Source organism: Eretmochelys imbricata, chromosome 3 (genome assembly GCF_965152235.1).
Source record: "Eretmochelys imbricata isolate rEreImb1 chromosome 3, rEreImb1.hap1, whole genome shotgun sequence".
NCBI classification, from domain to species: Eukaryota; Metazoa; Chordata; order Testudines; family Cheloniidae; genus Eretmochelys; species Eretmochelys imbricata.
In genome coordinates, this window is record NC_135574.1 from 150005291 (window position 1) to 150028605 (window position 23315).

At 39.7% G+C, this 23315-nt stretch overlaps 1 protein-coding gene across 2 annotated transcripts in view; it reads right to left on the bottom strand.

Annotated features, from left to right (window-relative positions):
* Nucleotides 1-4530: 4530 nt before the first annotated feature.
* The window catches only part of BTBD9 (BTB domain containing 9), a 308471-nt gene continuing 289686 nt past the window's right edge, over nt 4531-23315 (bottom strand). For both annotated transcript variants that reach the window (XM_077813611.1, XM_077813610.1), the window contains one exon: nt 4531-14902. In XM_077813611.1, the coding sequence (XP_077669737.1) occupies nt 14708-14902 (195 nt within the window). In that variant the 3' untranslated portion in view covers nt 4531-14707. The remainder of the gene's footprint in view (nt 14903-23315) is intronic.

Genomic DNA, 23315 nt, shown 5'->3' on the forward strand with positions numbered 1-23315 from the left:
TGAAGAACTGTAAGGACACAATGACAGCAGAAGCTGTGATTTTATGGGGGTTTCCTTCTACCCACACCACTGTGTCCTTCACAATCATCTGAAAAGCACATTTCTTCTAACTGGCTGAGTTGCAGAGACATCACTTCCTTGTATAGAGCGAGCAAGCCAATGCCACAGCATCCTCTCAGTGGATTTCATCTGGAGAAAACTTATGTACCAGCAACAAAAGTATTCATTTCCATTTTCATATTATTCACTTCCAAGTCTAGCTGGGGCTATTATTTAATACTGATACCAATAAGCAGGGAAATACAAGTAAGACCATAGTCTAACTTGGACATTTGTGACAGACTCCTATTGATTTCTTACATGGAACCAGGCTAGAATGTGGCCCAATCTCCTTAACATAGTTTTTCCTTTACATTAATAGACGGTTATCAGGAAACATTTACTAAAGGTGAGATATGTTAGGATGTGAAAGTGTCTCCTAAAGGAAGAGGTGTAAGCTCCATTATGTTGGCCATTTCAAACTTGTGGGGCAAGACAATGAAAGAAACAATCCTGCGCTAGTTCCTCAGGACAGGAGACTAGAAGAGCTGATAGGTCTCTAACTAGTAAAAACAGTTTTCTCCCAGCAATCTATAATAAAACAATTTTTGTGCAGTATTCCAGAAAAGAGTATTCTGCTAAGAAAAACACAGGCCAGAGGTGCATCTATTTGTGCTATATTACAATTACTTATGGACAGTCTAATATATTTAGATTATGAAGTGGTTAGAAAACAAGACATTTTCCAGTTCCTGACACTGACATCAATTATGTTAATGCATCTCAATGATGCATTGATAGTTTACAGCCTCATTAAACTGAATGGACTTACAAAGCTTCTTAGAGCCTCAGTCTTGCCCTGGGTAGCTTCCCATTCCTCTGTCTTCTAGTTAGGTTCTTATAGAGCACCCATCACTAAGGTATGTGCACCTTCTGCTTGCACGCACGCACTCTCACAGACATTGTCTCTTATGAAATCAGGATGTCTGCTCAGCTGGAAACTTCAGAATGCAGCCTGGGCTCTGCCTTATGTGAAGTACCCAGAACTGGGTGTCTGGGATTACGTGATGATGAAAGACATTTACTTCTATATAGTGGCTTTAGACCAGTGATGCTGCCCATCCTCAACAAAGTTTATGATTTATAAACAACAGGCCAGATATTCAAAGTTCACAGTTGTAGGAATCATCTACGTAATTTAGAAGTCCAAATACCAAAACCTCACTCACAACAGACCATATGTGTATACACCTGATTTGCTCTTGCCCACTTGTGCATGCCAGGTCTGAACAAATGTATGTGTGCACCTGCATGTGCTTCACCTTGAAACTTGGCTCTAGACATACAAAGGAATAATTTTTCCCACCACCAAAATGCAGCTACCTCTTCACTGAAAGTGGCCACTGTTTACCAGTTTACAGAAGTACAGCATTCACCTGCACTTCCTCAATGTTGCTTTACACTGCTAAACAGATTTAGTCCTAGAGATAGCTGTATTTCAGTGTTAAGTCAAGCAGCCCCATACTATTTGCCTACCTCACCCAGGTCTTCTGAAGTTTAATATTCAGAAGCACTTTGAGACACTTTGAGACTGAAAGGCACTACAGATGTGCAAGGTTCTGTTAATACTTCAGTTAAAGCTTTGATCTGTGTACCGTTGCTGTGCAGGAGTTGTTTCTGCAGGCCAGGAAGAAACCCATGCAGCAGTCAGACATCTTGTGGCTGGTGGAACAGAGAATCTGTGTATTTCTTCTGTTTCTCCCTGAATGTCTCAGTAAAACAAGTAGAAATCAAAAGAAAGAAAAATCTTCTCTGCAGGTTGATATTGTAGTTAATTCTGTATCTGCTAGACATAGGCAACTGCCCAGTGATTGCTTTTCACCCAGAGATATTCCTGTGATGTGCCTGCTGTTTGTTAAAGGCCCCCTAGGACTCTGCCTCTATGTCCATGGCACTCTATTGCTGACTTTTAGAAAGTCATGGGGAAGATGGACACGTTTTCTTTTCTGGGAGCACTGTATATTGGGGGGAGGAGAGGGACTTAGGAAGATAGGAGACAGGCTAAGATCTTTATATGGATGGTTTCTTGATCCTACCTTGAGCTGTGATGCAGCCATAGCCCCTGTTATTGCTCTCCTGAAAGATATTAATTTCTTTAGTACAGCCCACAGGGGTACTTAATCGGCAACTAATAGAGGGTGAGCTACAAAATGAATTTGAAACCAAAAATGTTCCCTGTTTATGTGAATTTTGCTCTATATTGTGAAGGTAAAATTATGTTTCCAACAAGATCTGTACCATTTAGCCTTTCCAAATGGGATTCAAAGGACCTGTCATGATGTTGTTACAAGCTTAAACCACCACTGATTAAAATAGGTGAGTCTGTCCTTTAGAATTACAATCAAACTTTGGAAGAAGGCTCCAGGCTAGAGTTTCAAAGCTGACCTCTCCACTGTGCTGTCATTTGATAACTTAGCTGCATTTCCCCTGTATTTTCTGTTTGGATCCCTACTAGTAGATGGTGATCTTACCAGTATAAAGACCTTGGTGAGACTACTAGAGCAAGCTGGGATCTTCCCAGAGCAGTGAGAAATTGAGTACATTCTCCTCAGCACTGTCCTCGTTTAGGTTTCTTCCTCCTTTCATACTGAAGGATATTTTTGGTACTCTGTCTGCTAATACTCATGTATGCGATACTTGCGATGGGCAGCATTACATTGTATGAGCTGGGTGAAACCTTGTTATGAGTTGCATTAAAACGTTGTTGAGATTGATGGGCGTGAACACAGACTTCAACAAACATAACTGTAAGGATTAATTAATCAAAATCCCCCACCCAAGTCAAGAATGCTGGCTGAAAAGAAGTATGGGCCTGTAAGTTAAGAATCTACTCCTTTTGCTGTTGGTTTCTGCTGCATTTGGAGAAGCAAGACTTCGTACATTCCTTATAAATAAACAAGACTGCACCAAAGAAAATACCAGACTCCATCATCAATTTCTACTCCCAACTGGAACATAAGTGATGTTTGTTGAGCCCTGGTTGTGTGTAGATTTTGGAAGAGTAACATCACTTATCTTTTCCCCCTCAGTCTGAGCCCTGCACTATCTAGGCAACAGGGTTTGCACATTTGTGTACACGAAGAGAAGATAAAAAACTAGCAAAGCACACCACAACCAGTAAAACTCTTGAGTTCTTCATACACAGAGAGCCACCACTGACATAAGATACATGGAATTAAACACTGATGCTAGAGCATCAGTTGCTATCAGACAAAGGGCACTTTGAAATCCATTCAAAGCACACAAACCAGAATTTTTATATCTGGGGTTGCTAAGGTTAGGCATTTAAAGCCCTGTTTAGGGCTGCAAATTAAACTGGCCTGATTTTCTGAAGTTCTGAATGCCCAACAATTTTTTACAGTGGTCCAGGATAACTGTCACCTCTGAAAACGCAAACCATTTTTATTTAGGTCCAACATTTAGGTACCCATATTTGAAAATGTTCTCTCTCTCTCTTTTTTTTTTTTTGGTAAAATATAGAATATTCTTTTGTAAAATATAGAACATAATCTCAATTTCTTCTGCATTGTTCTCACACATTTTCCCTCCAGAGATTACAATGGTATGTTCTGGCAAGAAAAGCAAAAGTGCACTGAGACTGTGTACTACAGCTATTGAACTCAACATTCCCATTGGCTTCAGAGATTCACACTTTGATAACAGAATACTTTTATTTTGTGTTATATGCCAATACAGGCCTTGCCATTAATTTGGAATTCTGCCCAACTCTGCCCGACTATCTCCATTCACAGAAGCAACATGTAACAGCACCAGATTCTATTTGTCAAAACTGGTCATTATTTTCAAGAAAACTCCAGACGAGAGATTAAGCACAAAAGATCACTTTATTCCTAAAATCACATCCATATCACCTTGTAGAGGTGCACTTCTAGTTTTCAACACTGTAAATATATATCTTTTTTTTTTGTTTAACATATATATTTTAAAGGAAACAAACTAAGAAATAAATACAAAGCATAACAGTTTCAACTTTACATTTGCTTTGAGCATTGTCTGGTCTGGCATTCACTCTGAGGAGTTTTGCTCCTCTTTGAAACACTTAAAAAAAAAAAAAAGAAAGAAATCCAGAGCTAGCTCTCCAAAATCCTCAGGTAATCAGCTTTCTCATCCTCTTTCAATACAAAACATTCTGGAGCATGCTTGGATTGTCTTATATCAGTTTTACAATTCTAAAATCCTTCATTACTAATACACATGCTTTCTGGGAGACAATGTACAAGGATCAGAGTAATAGTCGTGTTAGTCTGTATTCGCAAAAAGAAAAGGAGTACTTGTGGCACCTTAGAGACTAATCAATTTATTTGAGCATAAGCTTTAGTGAGCTACAGCTCACTTCATCGGATGCATACTGTTTCCATCGTGCATCCGATGAAGTGAGCTGTAGCTCACGAAAGCTTATGCTCAAATAAATTGGTTAGTCTCTAAGGTGCCACAAGTACTCCTTATCTTTTAACGTACAAGGATGTAAATGTTCACAGAAAATTCCAGGTTACAAAATGTTCGTTTGGTAATGTACATGTCCACTGGTGAAGAGTTCCCAAAGCAGCAAGGAAATCAGTACTAAAGAAGTTTGCTGCTTTGATCGATGCGAACCTTACAAGACCAGACAATTCCCAAAGTTATTGATTGCATAACTGCAGGACAATCTGGGACTGGGGCTCTACATCAAATCTAATTAGTCAAAATGGTTAGCAATGCACATAAACTGCAGTATAAAATATGCCACCAAGGTCATCAAAGCATGCTATGGATGGAATTATTCTTACATGATCGGCACAGCTCACCACAATTGCACAGCTCTTTCTCGCAGCCAGGCATCAAGGACTGATACAGCAATTTTTATAAGGGTTTTACAGTTAAAGATGGGCTACAATAGTCAATTGCAGAAAATGTCATGTTTCTTCAAACACAGAGAGGAGATTGGATATGGCAAATGTTTTGCTTTGAATGTTCCATTGTCAGAAGCGATGCCCCTTAAAGGTTCCACTTGGAATGAGGGACAAGTATGGGACTGAATGGGTGTGGCTCTGAGCTCATCCAGTAAGTACCTCTTTCTGGGGGCAGTATTCCCAAAAATGAAATCACCGCGTGTTGGGCTGGTATAACTACATCTATATGGGCATTTTAAGAGCACCCAACAGCTCCATCACAGAGCAAGTATTTTAGCATCAGCGCATCTCTGTTCACAACAGGGTGTGAGGTAGTTTAGAACCAAGCTATGGAAGCCTATTCTCAAGAAACCTGGTAAAGGGGGAAAGATGCCAAAGGACGGTTAATGCACAAAACCACCATTATATAACACAACTGGCAGTCTCTGCTGGGGAGGAATGGGACCAGGGAGTCTGCTGCAGGTCAGGAATGAGGACCATTGACAGATGAGTGGAGAAATTCATAATAGGCCCCACATGCATTAAGCCTGGCCCTAACATTTCTTTCATGAGCTTTGAACCAAGGGCATTAAAATTTACTCCACAAAGAAAGCCCAGCTATTAAAAAAATTATAATAATGAAGTCAATATAGGAGAGAGGAACCCAAAATATTACAAGAACCTCGTGTCTCAAGATTCTCAGAGTAAGTTAGTAGAAATTGAGTCCTAAATGAATAGATTAGCTGTATGGGATGTTTGAATCTAAAAAAAATTATCTACTTTGTATTTGTTGCTCTGGCAAGACATGCTCAATGGATACTTTCTTTTGCCAATGCAACTGACTGAAAATATTCTCACAATACAATAAATGTATCAGTGTATTGTACTCGTGAATTCCAGGAGTGGAGAAATGATGGTAATGGTGCATGATGTAAACTACACAATCCCACACAAAGCCTGATCCTGCACCCCTTGAAGTCAATGGCAATCCCCTCATTGACTTCAGTGGTGAATGATCAGAGCCACAACGCATGCAGACAGTGAAAGCGGGTGCTTGCCTGGTGCCTGGATAGATTGGCTTAAACTTTGCACCTTAATAATTCTCAGCTTTCTACTACTTACAATGAAAGTTTGGATTCTAATGAATTGGGACTTGTATACATTACTCAGGTATGGGGCAGAGAGATGAACAGCTAAGTCCCTTCAGTTCATCATCATTCAGAAAAATATATGTTAGGTGCAGAAAGGAGAAAAAAAACAGGAGCAGCGAGTAGAGACAAAAAAAGAGGAGCTGGTAGCCCTGGGGCATCCCTGTTGAACCCTTCCCCTAGAAACTATTTCTGCATTGTTCTTTACAGTCTATTCTCCATGGCTTTATGTTCACTTTTGTTATAATCCTTTCCATAACAAAATCTAGATTATAAAATTCTTTAAATTAAAAGAAAAAAATATGAACGAGAGTCTAAGTAAAAATAAGACTCAAATGAATTTCAGGATTCTGGTGACATGGATTTATGAAACATCTACATATACTTTCTAAGTTATATGTATGCATATATGTGCATGTTTGCAACTACACGACAATCTCATCATCAGATGGCTCATTATGAGAGCACTTGCTAATATAAGATTGGTATACTTCGACTCTTAACCATGTTAAACCCCATACTCTTGTTATATAATCTCTCTTCATATCATTTAAAATATTTACTTCCTAATGCCTGTAAATTGCATTTTACCTGTACAACAGTCCCAAATTAGGAAATGTTAATAAAGTCTTTGTTATAAAATGAGTACAAGTGGACAAACACAAATGTCAAAGCAGAATCTTATCAACCCTCTGTATCAGATTATGAAGTTTTGGATTTCCCAGTCCTCCTACCAGCATTTAGCTTTAATCTGTTACTTGAAGCTCCCTTTGCACCCTAGGCTGCATCTCTGCCCACTTTTAATAATAATCCTATTTTTTCCAGGTCACATCTATATTTTCCTCTTGCACCACATAGTCCTGAAAGGTAGAAAGCAGAAAGAACCTGCTTCAGGTCCTTAGTAATGAAGCCATTTGTGATTCCTTTGAAAGTGTAGTTTCTGCATGTGTCAAATTCCTATGAGAAATTCCTGTGAAGAATTTAGCAGCTGAATTAAACAAAAAGCAACAAACATATGTAGAAGGTGCCAGACAACAGTTCTAGTGGCTGACTATACTTCAAGGGAAGTACAATATCTAAATGTTTTCATAAAAGGAGAATATTAATTGAAGGGGAACTCTTTATACCATCTATCTATACACATAAAGGTATGTACGTGCTAGGTATTTATCATAAATCACCTGCATCACACAGAGACTACAGGTATTTGTATAGTCTCAAAACATTACCAAGAAAAAGAACTACTCTATTTCCTTGTAGGTGTGTAAGTTTACTAGTGTTTGTTTAGGGAGACGCTTCAATAATTGTTATTGAGTCAGATTACATGGCGCACGGTCTCAAGGTGTAGGCACTGGTCTGAATAAGTACAATACAACCCTGCTTATCCAAAGGTTTCAGGAGACATTTGACACCTTCAGATAAACAGCATTTTGTTTGATAGGATATTTAAGTCAGTTCTGTATATGCCCCAGAATCCTCAGACAAACATACCATAGAGTGTTGCTGATGTTTCTGCCAGCTTTCATGACTCACCAGACAGCACTGAAAATCCTGGGAAACAAGCTTACCTTCTGTTAACTGGGGTTTGATTCATTGGGATTGCACACAAATAATGCATGGGCTGAGGTGATCAATAAGGAAATAGTTCTAGTGAAAGTTCTGGGGATACATTGTTAGTTTTTATATTGCACCAACAATGCAGTCCCACGGCACTTCCATTGCCTCTACCACAGCTCAGGGCCTGTAGCAACAGAGGGGGGCTCCTGTTTACTCCCTATATGAGGATTTTAGTGGTTTACCTGATGCAGTCTGAACTGCAATTCCCAGCACACTTATGTAAGGGATACAGCTCAATGCTCTGAAAAAAGTTATACTTATCATTCTATTAGACTGGGGGTGAGGAGGTGGGCGAAGAGATAATTCTCTGATTTCGCTAATAATGACTTATGCCAGCAGGGTATTATTACTCTGAGTAAGGTTTGTTATTCAGTTACTGCCACCATTCATATATGTTACAGTAATAAAATGCATGAGTAACTAAACATAAGTGATGTGTAACTCAACTTCCATCAGCTGTAAATTGTAGCCATCCTATGGGAAAATGGCAGGAATTTTCAGATTCCCCCCATGAGAATCCCATATATCACAGTTGTCATCTTGGATTCCCTTTGTCTAAGATAAGCTACATGGCAATTTCAAAAGTTTAAACTGCTGCTGAAGCATTTTAAATCTAAAACAAAGGACCCAGTTTTGCCGTGAGATGTGGGCACAATTCCTACTCATATCAGTCAAAGCTTTCTAATGAGTGCTTGTGGATTCCAACTGACACTCACAAAAATCACGTGTAGGAGAGCTGGCTAAAGTACAGCCTGCACACTTCCACAAACACCCTAATTTTTAATATGGACGTTCACTCCAGGGAGACAACAGGTCACAGCATACAAGGGAGCCAAGTGGGACCTGTAGTGTCTACAGACTGCACTATTGTCCTGAAGATGGAGATATGCAATTTGCTCTATTTTATGTGTGTTACTTACAGCCAAATTACAAACATCCCTCAACTGGGAACAACATGAACACCCCGGGCTTGAATGTCCACTGTTTCACACCTTGTGTACATCACTTTTAAGTGACCATAAAAAGGGTATAATATGCTACCAAATTACAATAGTAGCATTTTATACCCAGTTGCTCAGGTGCAAGGCCTCATCTAGACCAGAGTACCTGATTCTGTTGTAACTCAAGTTCATCAATTTACCTATTAGCCTAAGTTCACTAACAAAACTTTAAATGCTTTGTCTAGCTGCCCCAAGCTTTGGAATACACTGAGAGATCGGGACCAGAAATGAGCATTTGTATCTTAGAGCACAGGTTTTTGGAGCATCTAGATTAACTTTTACAACTGTCTAGGCAAGGTGGGTGAGGTAATATCTTTTACTGGACCAGCTTCTGTGGTGAAAGATACAAGCTTTTGAGCTACACAGAGCTCTTCTTCAGGTAGAGCTCTGTGTAGCTCAAAAACTTGTCTCTTTCACCAACAGAAGTGGTCCAGTAAAAGATATTACCTCACTCATCTTCTCTCTCTAATGTCCCAGAACTACCATGGCTACACCACCACTGCACTTTACAATTCTATTAGTTAATTCAAATTAGCAGGCAATCAATTAACTTACAAGATCAAGACTGTAGCTTGAATAAATCATTAATAGATACACAATTGGGAGGCAGTGGGTAATCAGGCCCTAGACTCTGGAACCTGTAAATTAATATTTCTAAAATATGTCCTTGCACCATGGCAGCTAATTTGACTTTATGCATGCACAAGATTGTTGTTTTTAACTGGCTTTGATGTTTCCTAATGGCTACAACCATCACTACTATAACTTCCTAAAAACGTATTCCAAACTCACCCCAATGGTATCTGAGCACCTTGCAAAACTTATATAAAGACAACAAATACTTCCTAAAAGGAAAATAATTACAAAATTCCCATTTGCCAGAAAAGTTCAAAAACTGAGTTAGTCTAGTCTCTGATTCCATATTTTATATTCTTGGGTGGGCATCGCATACATTTTGGTCCAACAGAACTAGTAGCTCTATCTAACAATGCAATAATAAACTCTAGTAACTTTACCTTCTAGTCTCTGCACTGACTCTGTCTATGCATAATATTGTTAAATGATCTGTAGTTATTAAAAGTTCATATTTTATCAATTGAAGAAACCCTGAAAAATCGGTTTCATTTACCTACAGTATTGAATTACCAACATCATGACTAAGGCCCTACTTAACTTGTGATATTGCAGACATTGGGGATTCTGCAATATAAGGTTTCCACCGCAATTTTGTCAGGCTGGCAGCTGACAGCGGAACCCGTCCATCAGATGGGCGCTGACAGTGGGAGCCCTGGCCCTCAGCCCCGTGCACGGCTGACAGCAGGAGCCCCGTCCATCAGCCAGGTGGCTGACACTGGGAGCTTCCACTGTCAATCCCACGCACGGCTGACAGAGGGAGCGCATTTTCCAAATTACTGCAAATAATATAGGCCCATTATTACTCTTCTGCAATTTCCCATGTCTTGTCCGCGACTCAACCGCAATTATATGACAATCATCCCACAATTCAAGTAGTGCCTTAATCATGACCTTTCACCTCCTTCCTCTATCAGAAGAGCCTACCAACTTGTCAAAGCAGATACAATACAGAAAATTCTCTAATTTAATGTTATAATAATAAAAATACATTAAGGTGAAGATACATTAACTGCATTAGAATTTTCCACAGCACTAATAAGCACTGAACTCCAGTGGGAGTTGTAGTCAGGACAAACATGCAGAATTGATTTCTAAAGAAAGAGAAATAAATGGAGCTCCAGAGGAAGCAAACTGCACTGAAGCACCAAGTTTCCTCTACATGAAAAAGGCTAATTTCACCTCTGTGCTAAACATCTCACATCAGCCTTGAATTCACTTGTTTTGTTATAGTTCAAACTGAACATGTTACTTTTGCAGAAGATAACGTAAAAATAAAAAGTACACACTGCAAATTCCTGGAAGAAAACAAATTTAATTTTCTTTGCCTTTTACCACATTGCTTCATTGTCAAAAGGAACTTCTTAAACGAAGGCTCATGAAATGGAAAACTGTGCCTCTGCATTATCAAATGTCCCTCCATGGAAAAATAAAAATACTTGCTTCTTTCAGTGGTACACTAGTTTCCTTTGCTAGAGAAAGACAAAATTATATTTTTGTTGCTTTTTAAATTAAAGAAAGTCTAAACTGATCTTTCAGGAGCTTGTTTGTAGGGTTATTTGACAATGGTTTGGAAAACAGAGCCGAGCAATTTTTGCTCAATTCAAAAACTCATTTTCCCAGAGAAATCAGTTTTACAAATACGGCCTGCTCTTGCTGAAAATATGGTTTGGTTTGGTGCCAGACGTTTCTGGGAATAAAAGTGTTTTTAATGTATTTGGAAGAAAGAGACACTTAATTAAAAAAGGAAACTTTAAAGGTAACTCTGCTGAGCACCACATGAGCTTGATGCTAGTCTAAACTGAAGCTAGCATTGGGAGAAAACAGAGGAAATGAAAAAGAATAAGGAAAAACTGAGGGTGGAGTTTATCGTTTTTAATGTCAAAGTCAATTTAAGTGCTAAATAGAAACAATGTCTCTAGAGTGAGAATATAAACAAATGCTATTAGCATAGAGATCTAACAACAAAACTCTTACAGTCTGACAGGAGACAAGAGAACATCTGGTCAGTCCTGTTCTATCTCAGTCACAGATAAAATATATAGTTATAGTATGCTATATAGTTCAGAGTACCTGTATATATCCCATCATCCTGAAGGGACACACTTTTTAATGGTACATCTAAGCAGCTCAACTATGCTTTTAGTTCTTTCCACCAAGAAACAAGCTAAAAACTCAGAGCAGGGTTGACAAAAATCATACATGAATACCAGAATTCCATTAAGCAGCAATCCCACAATGAAGAAAATCTATAAAAGAACTGGAAAAAGCTGAGGACATTTATACCAAAATATAAATTAATCCTCCTGCCTCACCACTGGCACATTATATTGGAAGAGAATGTTCATGGCAGAAGAGCATACCAGGCAATAAATAGATTTTGTGGGTTTTTAAAGACTGAGCAAAAATGAGATGCTCAAAACATACAACTCCAAAACCACCAACATTACTCGTTATACAAGACTAAAAGATCCAAACCACAAAATGGAAAGTGGTGGGGTTATTTTGGCTTGCAAAGGTTTGAAAATTCTGTGCCAACACAGACACAATGACTCACTTCAGAGACAGGTTCAAAGCACAAATAATTATCAGAGAGGGGACTAACAGGTGTGTGAAAGTGGCATGATGTGATGGGGAATCGTAATGTTAAAAAATTCCTATTTGTTTGTGAGGAAGGATGAGGTAATTTATCTCAGCTGTGGCTGACATACTTTTTTTGGATATTTGAAGTTCTACAGATCCTGTTGCTCTGCACTTTGAGAATTTCTCACATGTACTCTGCTATAGGTTAATCTTTCAAATTCTTCATGTCCCAAAACTGGGGTGAATAGAGGCCTGGGTGGCTAGTAGATGTAATAAGAAATCTAGAATATATAGATATCTTTGATCTATGAAGCCTCAGAGGGCAAGATCAGAGAGAATGCGAGAAGGAGGGGTGTAGACTGATGGCTTCTAAAGAGTCTTTTTTTGGCTCAGCAGCATTCTACAGAATAATTGTCCATGTCTGGGAAGTATACATTCAAAACCCTGCACTTTGTCTGTGAGAGTCTAAACCCAGGGACAATTGGTACAGATCTATTTCGTTCTTATGTTACAACACTCCCTACAATGGTGGCAATTAGAGCTAACAAAACTGGAAAATGATGTAATTTGTTTATTCACAGTCTGAGAATAGTGAAATTAGTTGTTAATTTATTTGTAGTCTCTTGCCAATGTCAACTCTGATGCTGAAGGTTCAACCCAAGAAAGACAAGGCAGGTTCCATGCTACTCAATAGGTCCAGCAAAGATTACAATTGTCAAGGGATTTTTGTTTGTTTCTTTTTAAATAAAAGTTTAGTCTAAAATTTTCTACCTCTGTACTTGAAGTTAATCAAAGAGCTCTGTACCCAAAACTTAGTCTGAATTCCACTATGCTAAATAAATGTGGTAATCAGCAGCCAGTGGTAGCTGATGGCTCATGAGCAATATTCCACATGCAGAGCACCACTACTAAGCACTATGAGCCATGACACCTAATAAAATGTATCACGTAATGTCCATGCATCTCCAATAAGAACCATCTTGATTCAGGCTATGGGGGCAAACGGTTTGGGGAGGGAATACAGGAGCTAACATGAGAAAGACTGAAGATGGGTCTGGCGATAAGGAAAAAAAGATAAAATTGCGAAAGTTATTCAACTTTACAGGAAATATATCAGAAAGAGGAAACATTTCTTTTTTTCTCTGTCAAGTGTCTGCTGTTTTGTAGCCACCATGCTATCTGTTCCTTCATGCTTTTAGCCCAACTGGTATTCAGAAAGAAATTCTTTCAGGTTAAGCAGTGTGATAGATTGATATACAACTCATTATATCATTATGTTCAAGCAGAGGAAAATCATATTTGACTTGACTAACTCTGACTTGTCATCTTGTTTTGCTCTCGCAAAGGTGTATTAGACCAACAGAAAAAAAATTCCAGGTCGATAAACTTGGACAGTAGATGCTCCAAAGATCATGTACTTCAGAAGAAATATCAATCTTTCCTAATTATTTTTGCCAATGACATCAATATTGTGTGTAAAAACAGAACCTCTTCTTCCCACACGGGCAAGCCCAGTGAGATGTAGAGCTTTTGCTAAGTCACATGGACTGGAGATTAGAGGATCCTGGTGATCACAATGTGAAAATGCTCAAGATTAAGAAAAAAAGCAGATAATCTGATCAAGTTACAAAGGACAAGTAGGACAGTTAACACTGAGATGTAAATTACTAAAGCAAGAACCAATGAAGAGTCAGATCAAACTACAATAGTTACATTAATTTTTTTCCATGAAGATTATGAGAAAAGTGTATAAGCGGCTTTTTAAATCCCTAGTTGAACACTGTAGTCTATTATTTTCTTTGAAATATTTTTGACTGCAAATTCTCATTTTTGTATTGCTGAGTCTGATCAGCAGCATGCCAGTGGTCAGCTGTAATTCTGCTTTTCTAAACACAAACACCACATTTGACAAATTTACAATAATTTTTGTAGAAATTTAAGTAAAACTTGAAGAGTCATCTTTGAATTAAGCAGATAGTTATCTACTTGTCAAACTGGAAGCTTGACTAGGAATTTCCCGCTTGGAACATAGATAAGAAATGACAATTTCGTAACTCAACAATTCAAGTAAAGTCAGAATTAAATACAGCATCCATGAATTGATTTGTTTTTATCATGAGGGTTTTTTCCTTGTCATACCAGGTGATACACATGCCTGTTACTTCCCTAATCTATTGTACTGTATGTACTACAGCCGAAAATAAGGGAAAAGTCGGACACCTAGTCAAAATGATTTAGAAAACAGCTTATCATTTACAAAGAACTATGGATTAAGAATAATTTAAAAAAATAAAAACAATCTATTTTCCCTAGTGATGTAATAAAGATCATCATTCTGTTTCCTAATCGGTGCCTTCAGGTAACAAGTACTTAATTTATATTCCTTCCAGTCTATGGTTCATATGCCATTTTTGTATTCCAATCTGGCTCTGCCTTTTATTTCCTTCCATTCTCCTTTCCTTGGTTAGATTAAAGAGGTAGGGTGTTAATGGGGAACTTGATATAGATTGAAGATCTATTTTATCCCCCCGGAGACCACCCTGATTTGAACAAATTGAAGAGAGTGAAGCAGCCCCTTTGTGTCCTTGCAAAGCCTTTTCCATTTCAGCATTTCCAGCTGGCAGGCATGGTCCCCTTTGTTCATTGAGAGAACAAGAAAAAAGGTGCCTGTACAAGAAGGTTGTGAATAATTTCGTATAGCATCATGGAGACTGCAAAAGCTCCTTTCCACTCTCCTTTATGGTTGGTGAGCATGTGTACGTGAGGTGGATCCAGTGAGGGAGTGCAGAGAACTGGTGCTTGAGGCTCGAACTGGGCGAGAAACAAGCTGTTGTGTGCCAGTGCCCAGTTCTGCTGTTGCCACTTCCTCGTTACTCTCTTCCTTGTGGGCACTGTTTTGTGCTGGACACTCAAAATGCACACAGTGAAACACCTGGGAAAAAAAATGAAGAGATAAGCAAAACAATTAACAGTAGCGAAAGTGTGAACAGAACTAAACAACACCTTCAGTGAAGCATGCAGGCAACGTGCCAGTGCCAAAGGGCTGATCCAAGCTAGAATGTTTCATCGTGGGCTTAACAGCCTGTGTTCAGAACCCACAACTGTTAGGGTTGAAACAAATGCGAGTAACAGCCATGTAGGGGGAGAAGGCCTTAGCCGATAAGCCTTTATGTCTGGTAGCCTTTAGTTTGAGGTGCTGAGCCTGAATTCAGTCAGATAGATAGTTCTGAGGCATATGGGGACATTTTGGTGATTTGGAAAAATCCTTTAGTTTGCAAAGCAGCATATCTATAATCTAAAAGCTATCAAATGACAATGAAAATGACTTAATTAAACTCCAGAAAGGCTGAACATCCACATTATCTATGAATTAAAGTGACATTGTAATGCAGATGATGTTATCTCATGACTGCCCTCTACTGTATTCAGCAACACCTCAGCAGATGCAATATTTTGCAGTACACAGAAATACAGGATTTGCCAGGTCCAAGGAGACCATTGCTTCATCAAATGCAGAATTCTGCTTCAAGTAGCAGCCAACAATTGATGTTTCAAGATGTGATCATTGTGCAAGCAGTACATAGGGGAACTCCTTCCAGACCCTGCAGGTGATTATCTTAGGCCCTAAAACAGGAAGATTTCCCTTTCAACATTTTTCACCATATTTCCTAGGTTAGTATAGCTGCTTATAGAACACCTGTTCATGTAGCTATTCAGTGGGTCCTTATAAATGCCACTGAACTGTTTGCTTCAATGATTTTTCCATGACAGTCAATTGCACAGGTTTACCACCAACTGTGTAAATAAATCTTTCCTTCTATTAATTTTAAATTTGCTGCCAATCAATTTCATTGAGTGTCCTCTTGTTCTTCTGTCACGGCACTAGCTGAAGAGGGATGCCTGCTTAGTTTTTACTAATCCATTCATTATTTTGTATGCTATCATGCTTCTTCTTATTCTCCTCTTAAACAGTCCAAAACATTTAAATCTCATCTCATAGCCACATAAACCCACTGAAACCTCTTCAAATCTTAGCTGTCCTTTCCTAGGCCTTTTAAGTTCAGCAACATCCTTTTTGAGGTCAGATGACCAAAACCAAACAAAGCACACAAAGTGTAGACAGATCATTGATTTATACAAGACCAGTATAATATTATCTATTATTTTCTACCCTGTCTTTAATACAATTTAGAATCCTATTAGTCTTTTTCACTGTGACTGCACATTGAGCAGACATCTTCATTGAACTGTCTACAGTAACCCCTAGATCTTTTTCCTGAGAGTTGCTAGCTAATTTAGAACCCAACAGCGTGTATGAAACCAAGAGAGCTTTATTCACAGTCATGTTCTCTGTAGCTCTCTTATTATAATTTCTTGTGTCTTTCTTGGTGCCAAAATTCTTGCAATTTTTTTTTGTCGTCTGCTCTGTTATTTTCTCTCCATTTCTAGGTGTGATATATATAATGTTAGCTTCTTTTGTAAACTCATCTCTGCATTTGCAATTGCGTTGCTGTGCTGTCTTTCATTAAATAGATTTCTCAAAGACTGTGATTACTTGCTAGGCTTTAAAGTTTTGAAGGTAACAGCCACTGTCATTTTTCTAGCTTCCATTACAAGTATCAGGATTTAAGGGAATGGACTATAGCTGATCAATGCATCTTTATAGTACACTGCTTTCCTAGCAAGGTGGTATGGTCAAAATGGGTAGGGCACAGGTCTGGAAATCGAGACACTCCATGCTCCCACAATGTCCTATGCAAATAGAGTTTCTCATTTAAAATTTCATCTTATATTTATATAGTGATACATCTTTTTATACAGTAGCTATTACTAACCATTAGCTGATATCAATCTATAAAATCAGAAAAACTTGTCTCCTAAATTATACCTTTCATTGTTACCATTTCTTTTTCATACCAGGCTGTAATGTTCACCTCAGAAGCTGCCACATTGACACTACTGTGGACTCAAGAGGTGTTTTATTATTGTTTCACTTTAACATATATAGAGCAACACTACTGAAGAGGGGGGAGGATTCAGAAGAACAATCCTGGATGTATCAATTCCACTCAGTATTTGATTTATATATGTAACCACAGATAAAGTAAAAACAAACAATGATGCATGTGCTTCTTTATAAAAGCAGGAACCAATAACTCAGTATTATCCTCTAATCTGAGGATTTCTTGTGCTTCTCTTGGGAAATTTGATGAAGTTCTGGCATCCAAATAAGGAGAGCCAAACTCCCCTACATTTGTTTGAGGACAAGAGGCCTCTTGCAGCAGACATGGCACTGGTCTATCAGGGACATCATCCAAAACTTTCAGTCACAATAAACCAATGACAAAAAGACCTGAGGAGAACAAATATTCTTTTTTCTTATTTATAAAAAAAATAGAAAGACTGACAAGTACAAGGAAAAAAGCCAATGAAAACTTTTTGTACTGAAATATACCAAAACCCAATATTTCATCTGAAATTTATGGCTTTCAATTCTGTCAACAAATGGAAAAAAACACAGGAATGGACAGAAGAGTTTATAATAATTAAATAAAAACATTTACAAAATAGTTCAATGTCACCTACCAACTACAAAAAACACTCAACCATCCACTGCCATCCTGAGAAAAGTGTGGAAAAAACACAGATTATGCTCTAAAAGTCATAAAATCCAAGCTCTGACAGACCAAGTAGGGAAGTACATCCTAGAGTTGAGGACTCCTCATTGAGAACAGGCTGTCAGCAGCCCATTTTGTTTAAAATTACACTGTTTCAATCAAGAAGTCTACTATTTACGGGCAAATAAATCTGGTCATCTGAAAAAGAATGATACACAAGCGGCATGTGCCCAGATTAATTTCAAAGCATGTGCCCAGATTAATTTCCTATGTAACTGAGATAAAATATTCTGAAGGAATAAAATGAAAGGAGCAGAATAATTTATGGCTTGAATATAGATATGATAAAGGCAGGAAGTGAATGGTAAGAATTTTCTAAAGAGCATCTGATCTGATTGATTAAAAGGATGAGGAAGTCATGTAACAAATCAAAACAGATTTGTGAAAAGAACAGAACAGTAACAACGAGATACTGCTGTGTATCAATAATCTAAACAAACTGGGACACATTAAACAGGGGGAATAAACTGAGTAACACATTTATATACACTATGATAACAGCAGCTTAGATGTGGCATGTTATGTAAAGGAAGGAAGTAGGGACCTAATTCTTCTCTCTGTGAAGTCAATGGGAGTTTGGCCATCAGACTTCAAAGGGAAAAGAATACAACCCTTTAAGAAGAGCAGTCATTGACTTCTGAGTAATAAAAGGACATGATAAAAACAGAATAACAAATTTTGGAAGACTGTGGGAAAAGGCTGGTGAAATCGGATCAAATAAAAAAAAAGGAAAGACCACAGGAGAAATGGGAAGTTTTCAAAAATATATTAATGTATGCCTGCCATCTAGTGATAAGCACAGTAAGAGTAGAAGAAAAATGCTAACATGAATGAACATGGTGGTATAAAATAAAATCAAGACTAAAGGAAGAGACACAAAGTCGGTGAGATATACGATGTCAAATTCAAAAGAGGATTACAAAGTGAAATTAGTGGAGAGATTAAAAATGGAGGTAGAGAATACAAGAAACTTTTAATAAGAAGTTAAGATAAATGAATGGAAGAGCAATTCTAAGTACATCAGGAACAAAAGGTCAGTGAAAAAGGTATTAGGGCCTCCAAGAGATAGCATTAGGGGAATTTGACAGAAGTAGTAAATTCTGCTAAAAATTTAATGAATTAATTGCCTTATCGTTCACAAAAGATGAGAGCCAGAAGTAGACACACGTTTCCCAGAGGAAGCAGATACAATGCTGAAGGAAATCAGGATCATGCTAAATAGGTAATTAAAACAAAATCTAACGTCCAAAGAGTAAAAAAAAACCACAAAAAACTTTACAGTCACATGCTTATAAAGACCAAAGCTCCAAAGGAAATGGCAAATATTCATGTTCTTCAGACATATCTCAAATCGTTTGGAAACAGGGAAGGTAGTGGCAGATTGGAGAGAAGCTTGTGCAATACCTATAATTAAGCAGGAATCAGATTCTTTATCTTTTAAGACACCTTACTCAAAACATACAGGTGGCAGCCTGGCTTGTACCAGGCTGCAATTCAAATTAGAGTATTCTTGAGCTCATAAGAAGTTGCATATCTTTGTATTTGTGCAACATTTTTTTACTTAATGCTTACTAATACATAGCATTTTACATTTTTTAAAAACATTTTATAAGCACTAACTAGGTAATAATCCTTACACACTTACCTCACAGGTATGTAAGTATTATTTACCCACTTTACAGATGAGGAAAACAGGAAGGAAGAGAGTAACTTGCCCAAAGCCACAAAACATGGAAAGGGTAAAGCTAGGATTAGAACACATGGAATGAACTCCCAGCCCCACTGAAATCAATGGCAGTTTTACCACTGACTTCCATGGGGCCAGAGTTTCATCTACCAGCTCTCAGTTCCTTTCAAGAACAAGGAATCCCAGCCTGCTCACCTGCTAGGTTAACTCCCAGGCAGTCTAACCAGTGCAGCTAGGTCCTAACAGAGCTGTCTGATTGGCCAAACCACCCAATTGCCTGAAGATATCAGCAGACATGCTCTTAAGACCCACAGCAGCAGCAAGGCACTAGCTGCTTAATGCATCCACTCACGGCTGTGATCGCTCCTTAGCCTGCTTGTTCCCATGTTCTAAACTCAGATCCGGCCCTGCTCCTGCCATGGACTCAGCCTTGCCTCACTCCAGGTAATCTGGCTCTGACCCTCAGCTCCAATTCCTGGCCTGACTCCTGCTTCAACCACTAGATCTGACTCTTGCTGCAACAACCAGTGTTTACTGCCTATTTCCCAGTCCCTAACTGTTTGATCAGTCCACCAAGAGGAACCCATCAGAGGAAAAGGGGTTCAGTTCTCTCTGGCTTAGATCCCACCATGACAAATGTTTTCCCGTCACAGATAGTGGGTGCAGTGTAGGAGCTGCAGGCTCAGATTGCTGCCCTGCAGGTGTAGAATGTGGCCTTGCAAGCACAAGCTGCACAACTTGCAGCTCTGTCCACTGCTCCCCATGAACCAAAGACTCCACTGCCAGATAAATTCAACAGTGACTGTAGCAAATTCTGTGGATTTCTGAATCTGTGCTGGCTTCTGTTTCTGTTGCAATGAAGAGCACTGACCAAGCCAAAGTAGAATTTATCATCCGCTTGCTGACTGAGGAGGCCCTGGCCTGGGCTTCCGCTGCTCATGGAAAAATCTAGCCCTCTCTTGGGTCAGTTTGAAAACTTTGTGCAAGCCATGGTGGTAATCTTTGATGACCCAAATCACATATGCACAGCAGAGGCTGCGCTTCAAGCATTGCGTCAGGGGGGCTGATTGGTTGCCAAGTTTGCCACAAATTTTCAGGGCCTGGTAGCAGACACTGAATGGAAAGAGGCTTGCAGTGTTACCACTTCCAGCTTGGCTGCCATGAAAAAAACGAAGATGACCGGGCACAGATGGAGTCCTTGCTTGGCCTGGACAGTATAATCGAACTGTGCATTAAGAGTGATCACCGTCTGACGGAGCAGTGCCAAGAGTGAAGCTCAGCCTCTTGTGGCCCATTGGTTTTCCTAACCCCAGTTTGCTAACCACAGGCTTTGTCCCCACAGACTGCCCATGCCCAGTCCTCCCTTTCCAAGGCTGAAGAAAAAAAAGACATACAAAATGGCAGGTTTATGCCTGTACTGCAGAGAACCAGGACACTTCGCATTGGGCTGTCCTGCCCCAGCAAATTCCATGTCTCAGCCCCAACAAAGATGCCTGGGTTGATGTTCTTCCCCTCCCCCGAGTACTTGATATTGATATTTGTCTGCCAGTACTTTGGCAACAGCTAACCAGAACCTGACACATTTCCGACTCTCCCTCTAACTTTGACACCCCACCATATCTGAGGTCCGCCTGGAAGCGCTGGTTGATTTGGGTGCTTCAGTAATTTCATAGACTTGGACTTTGCATGAGCACATGCAATGCCCATCCAGGTGTGAAAGCTCTCCATACTCGGTGGAGTGTATCGAAGGGACACTTCTCTTGTAGGGCCTGGTTACCCACCAGACTGCCCTCTTGGAGGTTACTATCCTCCAGTTTGGGCTCATCCAAGCACCACACTCTCAGATTATCCTCAGCATGCACTGGCTTGCCACCCACAATCCACATATCCATTGGCGGGCAGATGCAGTACATTTCAGCTCCCTGCATTGTCAGCAATCATGTCTCCCAATACTCAGCCCTGGACCAGAAGATCTCTGTGCTCACTCTGCCTCCTCAGAAAATCTGAGGCCATTAGTTCACAGGGAATCTCTGTACTCTCCGCATCCCTTCCTGCCACCTCAGTGATACCTGCTGAATACCAAGAATTTATAAGAAGAATGTGTACACCTTGCCACCCCATCCACTTATGACTGCTCCATTAATCTTTATCTGGAAGTGGAGATCTCTTTTGGTTATACCTACTCTCTTTTTGAAGCTGCCTTCAAAAGAACCTTCAAAATGATTTCATTCATCCATCCATATCTCTAGCTGGGGCACTGACCTTCTTTGTAAAAGAGGAGGATGGATCTCTAATGCCCTGTTTGGAATACAGCAAGCTAAACAAAGTTACCAAACAGAATTGGTAACTCCTGTCCCCTATCAGGGAATTCTTTCAATGACTTAGCTCTTCCATGGTCTTCACAAAGTTAGACCTCCATGGAGTTTATAACCTGGTAAGGGTTAGGAAGATTGACGAGTGGAAGTCCATCTTCCATACCTGGTAGAGACATTTCAAATAGCTAGTTATGCCGTTTGGCCTGTGCAATTCCCTGGCAATCTTCTAGCATTTCATCAATGATATCTTCAGGGACATGCTACACCATTTTGTATTATCTTAATCATAGAATATCAGCGTTGGAAGGGACCTCAGGAGGTCATCTAGTCCAACCCCCTGCTCAAAGCAGGACCAATCCCCAATTAAATCATCCCAGCCAGGGCTTTGTCAAGCCTGACCTTAAAAACTTCTAAGGAAGGAGATTCTACCACCTCCCTAGGTAACGCATTCCAGTGTTTCACCACCCTCCTAGTGAAAAAGTTTTTCCTAATAGCCAACCTAAACCTCCCCCACTGCAACTTGAGACCATTACTCCTTGTCCTGTCCTCTTCTACCACTAAGAATAGTCTAGAACCATCCTCTTTGGAACCACCTCTCAGGTAGTTGAAAGCAGCTATCAAATCCCCCCTCATTCTTCTCTTCTGCAGACTAAACAACCCCAGTTCCCTCAGCCTTTCCTCATAAGTCATGTGTTCCAGACCCCTAATCATTTTTGTTGCCCTTCGCTGGACTCTCTCCAATTTTTCCACATCCTTCTTGTAGTGTGGGGCTCAAAACTGGACACAGCACTCTAGATGAGGACTCACCAATGTCCAATAGAGGGGAACGATCACATCCCTCGATCTTCTGGCTATGCCCCTACTTATACAGCCCAAAATTCCATTGGCCTTCTTGGCAACAAGGGCACACTGTTGACTCATATCCAGCTTCTCGTCCACTGTCACCCCTAGGTTCTTTTCCGCAGAACTGCGGCCTAGCCATTCGGTCCCTAGTCTGTAGCGGTGCATTGGATTCTTCCGTCCTAAGTGCAGGACCCTGCACTTATCCTTGTTGAACCTCATCAGATTTCTTTTGGCCCAATCCTCCAATTTGTCTAGGTCCCTCTGTATCCTATCCCTACCTGCCACCGTATCTACCACTCCTCCTAGTTTAGTATCGTCCGCAAATTTGCTGAGAGTGCAATCCACACAATCCTCCAGATCATTTATAAAGATATTGAACAAAACCGGCCCCAGGACCAACCCTTGGGGCACTCCACTTGATACCGGCTGCCATCTAGACATGGAGCCATTGATCACTATCCGTTGAGCCCGACAATCTAGCCAACTTTCTACCCACCTTATAGTGCATTCATCCACCCCATACTTCTTTAACTTGCTGACAAGTATACTGTGGGAGACAGTGTCAAAAGCTTTGCTAAAGTCAAGAAACAATACATCCACTGCTTTCCCTTCATCCACAGAACCAGTTATCTCATCATAGAAGGTGATTAGATTAGTCAGGCACGACCTTCCCTTGGTGAATCCATTCTGCCTGTTCCTGATCACTTTCCTCTCGTGTAAGTGCTTCAGGATTGATTCCTTGAGGACCTGCTCCATGATTTTTCCAGGGACTGAGGTGAGGCTGACTGGCCTGTAGTTCCCAGGATCCTCCTCCTTCCCTTT